General features: G+C 40.2%; 1 protein-coding gene across 6 annotated transcripts in view; it reads left to right on the top strand.

Annotated features, from left to right (window-relative positions):
* Positions 1–583: 583 nt before the first annotated feature.
* LOC122079325 overlaps positions 584–7,986 on the top strand; it is a 28,920-nt gene continuing 21,517 nt past the window's right edge. For 2 of the 6 annotated variants that reach the window (XR_006140414.1, XM_042645704.1), the window contains exons 1-7: positions 584–2,268; positions 2,347–2,633; positions 3,697–3,831; positions 3,933–4,077; positions 5,156–5,458; positions 5,890–6,151; positions 6,780–6,946. Coding sequence is in view for 5 of the 6 variants with exons in the window: in XM_042645704.1 (XP_042501638.1) it covers positions 1,225–2,268; positions 2,347–2,633; positions 3,697–3,831; positions 3,933–4,077; positions 5,156–5,458; positions 5,890–6,151; positions 6,780–6,946 (2,343 nt within the window). In the remaining variant the exon portion in view is untranslated. The remainder of the gene's footprint in view (positions 2,269–2,346; positions 2,634–3,696; positions 3,832–3,932; positions 4,078–5,155; positions 5,459–5,889; positions 6,152–6,779; positions 6,947–7,986) is intronic. The other 4 variants (XM_042645701.1, XM_042645700.1, XM_042645702.1 and 1 more) reach the window with 4 other exon arrangements.

Genomic DNA, 7,986 nt, shown 5'->3' on the forward strand with positions numbered 1-7,986 from the left:
GTGGCAGCATGGTCTGATGAGATGCGAGGTGACAACACGGCCTGATGAAGGGCCGAGGTGGCAGTACGGCCTGATGGAGGGCTGAGGTGGTAGCACGGCCTGATGAGATGCTGAGGTGACAACACGGCCTGATGAAGGGCCTAGGTGGTAGCACGGCATGATGGAGGGCCGAGGTGGTAGCACGGCCTGATGAAGGGCCGAGGTGCAGGATTGGTCAGGATGATCCCTGCCCGTGCCGTGGTTGGTAAGAAATACCCTCATCTGTACCTAAATATGATATATCATGGGACAGTTCATTAATACCCAGTAGGGTACTAAAAAAACAGCCGCTTTTTGTAAAATTAACATGTTGGCCAGACAAATCCGAAAAAAATTAAGAACTATTTTAATAGTTAATAAGTCCTTGGGTAAAGCTCGACAAAAAAATAAAGACATCACCAACAAAAACAAAAAGGAGATGAGTAATTTGAGGAGCCCTACGAGCAATTTTAATACCTTGGAACTGATTGAGATCACACTTAACGACATTACAAAAAAAAATTATTAGTAAAAAAAATAGCGAAAATAAGGGGAAGTGGCGGGCGATACCGTTGAGATTTTGGATGATGAATAAACGATGACATTTCATGATTCAACGGAAACCTCCGTGTTTGTAAGTAAACAATGAGATTGAAATAAGAGGGTGGATCATGGATGTTTGGGGTGGTTTGGACTTCGGATGTTGTGACGAAGAACTGAAGAAGAAATAACTGATGAGTGTTGTTAGCACACTTGAGTCGTGACTCGTGAGTCGAGCAGACTTGGGATGATGGGAGGGCAAAGCCGCAAAGGTATCATCAGGGAGGATGATGATGAGTGGAACTGCGAACTTGCGAGGGACAAGGAGCCAGGGTTTTCTTCTTCTATCTTTGTAGAGGCCTCTCCGGCTATCCCCCCCCCTGACGTCAAGACGTCAAGACGTCAAGCCGTCAAGAGAGGTTATAGGGTTTATACTCGATTTCAATTTTCGAGCCACCTGGGGGGTTATGGCTTATAGGCGTCGTCGTTCTCTCTTCGTCTGCTTCTTCTTAATCATTTAATTCATTAATATTACTATTTTTCAATCAAACACCACCACCACCACCACCTCCTAATAAACCTGAATTGCCATGAAGTTGTCGTTGCATTGCTTTGCATTCTTTTGAATTGAATTTGTGCATTATCCCTTCATTATTTCCTTTAAAAATGGAAGTACGGGATTCCAATAAGCGGCGCAAATGGGATGAGTTCCCGTCCCTTTCCACTCGCAAGAGAAGAAGAATTGTCGTGTTGAAGGCGGGATTCTTCTATCTCAAGTCCATCCATGGCGTTCCTCTACTTTCCTCTACCACCGCCTCTCCTTGTCAATCAATCTGTCTACGGTCGGACCGGATCTATACCATCGGTCGCCAGAGACAGTCCTGTGAAATTGTCTTCCAGGATCCTCGAATCAGCAGGCGACATTGCCAGATTTTCTTCGATGCCTCTGCCCGCAAGATTTTCATTCTAGACGGATGCTTCTCTCCTTCTACTTCTTCTACTCTTGATCCCGATGAGGTTAGAAGAAGATTTCGGTTTGTATTGGAAGGTAAGCGGGCTCCAGACTGTTTTACTGTTGCCGCTTCTTCCAATGGTGTCTTCGTTAATGGTCTCAGGCTTTCCCAAGGCTCTGTCATGGAGGTTTCGGTTGGCGATGAGGTCTCCCTTGCCTGTGGTAACCAATTCGATTCCAGTTTTCGGATTAAGATTGGGTTCGTCTTGGAAAGAGTTATTTCCACGGAGGAAGATATCGGCTGCCGGGGCTTATTTGGAGGATCCAAGACTATTGTCCGACTCGGAAGCTCCGAGGGCCGGGAATGCATTGGCGGTGGAAGTGTAAACGTTGTCAATTCCAGGACAATTACTGTGAGCAGAGATTATCCTCTTCATGGTTCGGGACACCAAGACGTTATTGGCAGGGCTGTTTCGCTCTTAGATCATTGCAGGCAGATATTACGAAGTGTGGACCCAATAAATTATATCCGGGAATGTACGTTTTCCAACACGGCAAAGGAGGATTGCACTGAAAACAAAGTTCCAAGTTCGCAACCAGATGACATGTTGGATATTCCATTGCCTACTAAGCCCGTGTTGTTACACAATTGTACAGCTGCAACTAGCTCTGAGCGACAACCACTTCCTCTCCGTACCTTGGCTGGTGCTGCAGAAGCAGCAGGTAATTTGGTGAATGGAGATACTAGGAACACAGAGGTGGGTCTAGTTATACTTCACGGGGAGAAAATAAATCCTATGTGTTCATCTGTTTTACTTTGTTGTAATACTTTACAGGAATTAGAGGATACCAGAGTTTCTGCTAAGAAAACTATATCCACTTCTAACCAAAATGGTCTATCCTCGAATCCTCTAGGCGAAGCACATCAAGCCGATAGTGGTTCTCATACAAAGAAACATAGGAGCATCAAATCATCTGGGAAGACATTCTATTTGAACCGCCTTGAATTTATGAACCACAGTACACCGGACCAGCGCACTGTGGTTTCTTTGCCAGAGCTTCTTCATCCTATTGAAAGCCTTTCACGCATATTCATTGCAACATTTACGACTGATGTTTCCTGGTACATCCAGTTCTGTACCTTTTTGTGAATGTTTATGAAGCTCTTACATTTCTTGCACTTTGGGCTAACAAAGAGCTGCTACCTCGTTTTTTTCTACCTGCTTAGTGATGCTAACATCACATCATCATATCGGTACTTGTATGCCTCTATTTTTTTTTATCCCGAGTCTGGACATGGATCAAGCTTTTTATCTAGCTGCTAGATATGCATGGCATGTATACTTGTGCACTTGCCACACTCTGGAGAACCCATCTGTGAACATACCAATGGTAGTAGTTTCCTAAATCCCTTCACGGCAGTGAAGAATTGTGATTTTCTAATTTGTCTTGTCACTCCTTGCGTTCAAACTGTTATGTGAATCCTTCCCTAAGAGTAAGGGAAAGTATTTTTCAAATGAATCCATATTCTCTCCTTGGTTGAGGCTCCTTGACTCCTGGAACCAAAACTATTTACTTGATGCTATTTGGAACAGGCACTTTCTTTGTAGTTGGGTGTAATATCATCATCTAACTCTGTTACAAATAATTAAACCATAAAATTTGTGATATTTCAGCAGATCGATGCATTTGCTACCAATAGGGATCATTCAGCTATTTGCACTTGCTTTGGCCCTGAATATTAATCGATAGACCAATGTTTTAATGGCTGTACCAAAGTGCCCAACTGATATCAGATGGTTGGGAATTGTGATCATCAAGTGACATCTAATTTTCAGTTGGGGTTTAGGTTTATTCAAGACATTGATGGCCATTAGTAAGTGTGAGATGAAAGGGGATATTGGTTTAACAAGTTACCATGGCAGATAGATATGGGCACAATCTATGGATCTGTCCTTTTGCCTAGTAAAAGTAATCTTCAGGGTATCCAAGTGTTTAACAAGATAGTGATAACAATGACCTAGTCTGATATGTTTGTATCTGCATTTTGTAATAATAACTTGGTATTACCCATCTCTTATATCTTTCTTGCTTGTGGAGAAGAAATTGGTTGGTTTTTTAGGATGCCTTCCATGGCTATTTGATTGATTTGTGCATTTACATTTTCACATCATGTATATTGGCAGGTTTTTATCATATTGTGAAGTTCCAAACCACCTCCCTGTTACAATTGCATGTCATAATAGTGAGAGATGCTGGGATTCAAGCCCTGATAAAAGAACTTCGATTCCACACTCAGATTTTCCAAATGTAATGCTAGTGTAAGTAAATCTATTGATTTATTTTGTATTACAAAGTACAGTCTTAATGTCAAAGTGGTTTTCTATCATTAGTTTCTGATTGTTGGACTTTCTTGTATTAGTTATCCCCAATTTCCTGAGGTTATAGCCTTTGGCAAACAACGCAAGGCACAAGGTGTTGCATGCCATCATCCGAAACTATTCGTTTTGCAAAGAGAAGATAGCATCCGTGTAATTGTTACTTCAGCAAATTTAGTGTCTCGTCAGGTGACAATTTTAGAATAAGCTATTCTGCTTGTGTGCGTGCGTGCAAGTGTTTGTTTGTGGCTTATCAATAAAAGCACTTCTTTATTTAATCCCTTGGTGAGTCATGGGTGTGTGGGTCTGGGTGTGTTTGCTCTCTGGATGTGTGCTGAACCTGAGCCTCGGATGAAGCTTGTTTGGCTACATGAGTCTGAATTAACTTGTGTTGGACCTTTGCTTCTGGTGAATGATATCTTGAGTTAAGAAAGAAGAAGCAGCAGCAGCAGAAGTTTTAAAAATTATATCCAATTTTTTTACCTCAGCATGAGTCGATTCCAATGTTCCATACAACATTCCCTCTGGCTCCCCCTTTTTTTGGGTTTAAGTGTTCGCAGTCCAGTTGGCACATATTTGTAGAACCATTCCAACATTAACACAAATCAGCACCTAGATTTGAGAACCATTGTTGGGTCCAAACCCAGAAAGAAATTAGAAAGGAAATAAAGACAGGGCGTATGTGTGTGGTTTTGTTTGTGTGTGTGTGTTTGTGTGTGTGTGTGTGTGTGAGAGAGAGAGAGAGAGAGAGTTGACCATCAGATAAATGTACAGATGCGTTAACTAATCTCATATGCCACAGGCCCACAGCACCAATCTATCTTTGTTTGACATCCCCCTCAGCCCTCCTTTGCCCTCTGGTTCTACCTTGCATTCATAAGGGTGTCAATTCTGAACCGAAACCTGAAACCAAAACCAATAAAAACCCGACTGAACCGAACTGTTATTAGTTGGTTCAATTTTGGCTTAGGCCAGTTTAGGCATTTTTTTTGTCGTTCTGGTTTGGTTTTGATCCGGTAAAACGATAAAGACCGATCCCAGTGACAAACATTACCACCAGTTTTGGTGCTTGGAAGGGATTAATTATTGGTTCGGCTCTGGTTTGGGTTCATTACAGCCAGAATCGATTAGGAACTGAACCGATTTTCACCCTTAAGCATGCCCTCACATCATGGATGCACTAGATATTTTTGCTAAATTCAAACTTTAACTCTTGGTATCGCATAATTCATGTTTATCTTCTCATCTGAATTTTGTTCTCTGGCAGTGGAATAATGTGACTAATACTGTTTGGTGGCAAGACTTTCCTCGCCAAACTGAACCTGATTATTCTTCTCTTTTTACTCAACCTTCTGATGGGGAAGCAGTTTTAGATTCAAAATCTGATTTCTCTTCACATTTGGCTGGATTTATGGCCTCTCTAGTTGCTGATGTACCCAGTCAGGCACATTGGATCATAGAATTGACCAAGTATGACTTTGGAGGAGCTGCTGGACACTTGGTTGCTTCAGTCCCAGGACTGCATATTCAGAAAACCCCATACCCACTAGAATACATGCACTTCCTATCCGTAAGTGGAGTTTTTTTCTTTTGAAAAACATTTTCTGGGTTTAATTACCATTATCTTCTTTCGCTCCTTATTTTACTATGTCATCTTGTGATTTTGCGAGTGTCTCATGTTGAGATTGTGAACCGTTTTCACTTGCACTTGGGCATACATACTGAAAATATTTCTTTTTTATTTGATGTTCTGGTTTTAATTATTCTCAAGTAGTGGTCACTATCATCATACCATAATGAAGAGGTTTGTGGACTTTGTTTGTGTAGTTTATATAGCAATTTCCATTTTGGGGAAAGTTCTTCAAACCTTCAGAATGAATTGAGTGGAAAGTATAGCTTTTAATTGTTGGGTGTGGTATCCTGTTGGCAGTCTTTTTTCTTTTGAAACTTCATGTGCAATAAATGCTTCCTTTGACTCATGTTCCTGTATCTCTATATTAGGCTCACCAGTGTATGATGCAATCAACTGGCATAAGATTCCTAGGCTCTGTTGAAGCATCTGTGGTGGGTCTGAGCCACCGTTTTCATACTGCAGCTGATTCAAGTGGTGTACAGCTTAAGACACTGGCTACTTTCCTTGGAAAGTGCCAAGAAAATGCATACGCGATGACAGAAGTTATCTTAAAAAGAAATACTAATATACCAGCAGATGCAAATGCTGTGAGTGTTCTTGTTTGTAATCTAGATGAGTTCTCTGAGGGAGGTAAGTTCTTTCAGTCCCACAATTATTATTTAAATTTTCAAACTATGTTTTAAGCCCTGACGTCTCATTTGGTTTTGGGCGAACTCAACTGAATTGCCATTACTCTGGAGAAGTCCCCTGTCTCATAAAATGTGCCCTCAGAGTCTCGGACTTTCATTTTCAAATTTCTTTAACTATACCTTCTAGTATAGTTGATTATACACCTACTACCTATTCCTGAAATGTGATCAATTGCTTATATTTCACTCTTTCAACTCAATTTCTTTCTATACTTGAATCGGATGACCATAGAACAATAGTTAAGCAAAACCTATTAGATGGTGAAGTCACAAGCACATGAAATGTCTCCTTCTATTTTTGGTTGTCTGCATTCTAAGGTTCTCACATAGAACTCTGCTTTAGAGTCAGAGGTACCTCTTTAGTCCTGTAGACTGTAGTTATACTTCTTCTGAATTAAAAGGATTCCCTTCTAGCAAGTGGACAGTTCTTTCTTTCTTCTTCTTCTTCTTCTTTTTTTTTTAACGGGAAGTTATCATATGTTCCTTGCTTTTAAAGTTGTGGTTTAGTGGTTTATGTATTGTGATGTGCCATTGTGCCCCAGTAATTCTGTTACTTTCCCTTGGACCAGATTACATTCAACTTGGGTTTCTACCTAGAGATATTGCAAAGTGGGTGGCACCTTTGTGTGATATTGGGTTTTTCAGGTTCTCTGCTTGTATTTTTCCAACAGAAGCTCTTGCAGCTGCTTTAGAAGGGATCAACAGCAAAGTTCGATTGATATTATATGTGTCACAGGCATGTCCTTTTCAGCTAGCATATCTTTTCTGTAATACTCAAAGTGCAGTTTATATTTAATGATGGCAAATGTCTGATACAGTCTGGCCTGAATAGTGCTAGTACTGCTGTTTTGGCTACCTATCTGATCCCATTTCCTAATGATTTTAACATATGAAACAGTAGTAAAGACGGATGACTAGGTCATGCATGAATAAGAAAGAAGAAGTCACCATATGGAAAAAGAGAGAGGAGAAATCGTAATTATATCTCCCACTCTCGGTGTAGCCTTTATTAGTAAGAAAGACATGTAAAAATACATTAATGCCTCTACTACTAAAACTGCCCACTAAACATCCAGATAAATTGTCTATTATACCCCTAACTTAAGTATAAATCAATAATGATTTAACTACCCTCACTTAATGTCACACCCTTTGGACCGTTTGCTAATATACTTTAACACTTCCCCTCAAGCTGGAGCATTAATATCACCCATGCCCAGCTTAGAGAAACTTTAAAGAAACATAGGCTTGAACAAAGCTTTGGTAAACATGTCACTGAGCTGCTGTGAAGAACTGAGAAAGGTGTGGAGACGATCTTCTACATCACAACATCACACACAAAATGATAGTCGATCTCAATGTGTTTGGCCTTCTCATGAAACACAAGGTTACTAGCAGCCTGATTAACACAATACATATCAAAGGGCTTGATAATGGGAAACCCAAGTTCATGAAGCAGCAACTTTAACCACATTAATTCAGCTGCAGTATGAGCCATAGCGTGATACCCAACTTCGACTAAGGATGTCAACGGATGTTTGAAAATCGGTATGTGACCCGTATTCGGAAAATCACTATCCAAAGATTATCTGAATTCATCCGGTAACTAATAGTATACGAATATGGTAGTCCCAGTTTCTGATTGATTATTATCCGATTCGTTTAGCTATCCGATAGAAATAAAATAAATAAATAAATAATATATATATAATCAAGTTGCCTTATTGGATATTTTTTTTTAAATAATTTTATAAGATACATGATATGATTCTTTTT

This window comes from Macadamia integrifolia, chromosome 5, assembly GCF_013358625.1.
Source record: "Macadamia integrifolia cultivar HAES 741 chromosome 5, SCU_Mint_v3, whole genome shotgun sequence".
NCBI lineage: Eukaryota > Viridiplantae > Streptophyta > Magnoliopsida > Proteales > Proteaceae > Macadamia > Macadamia integrifolia.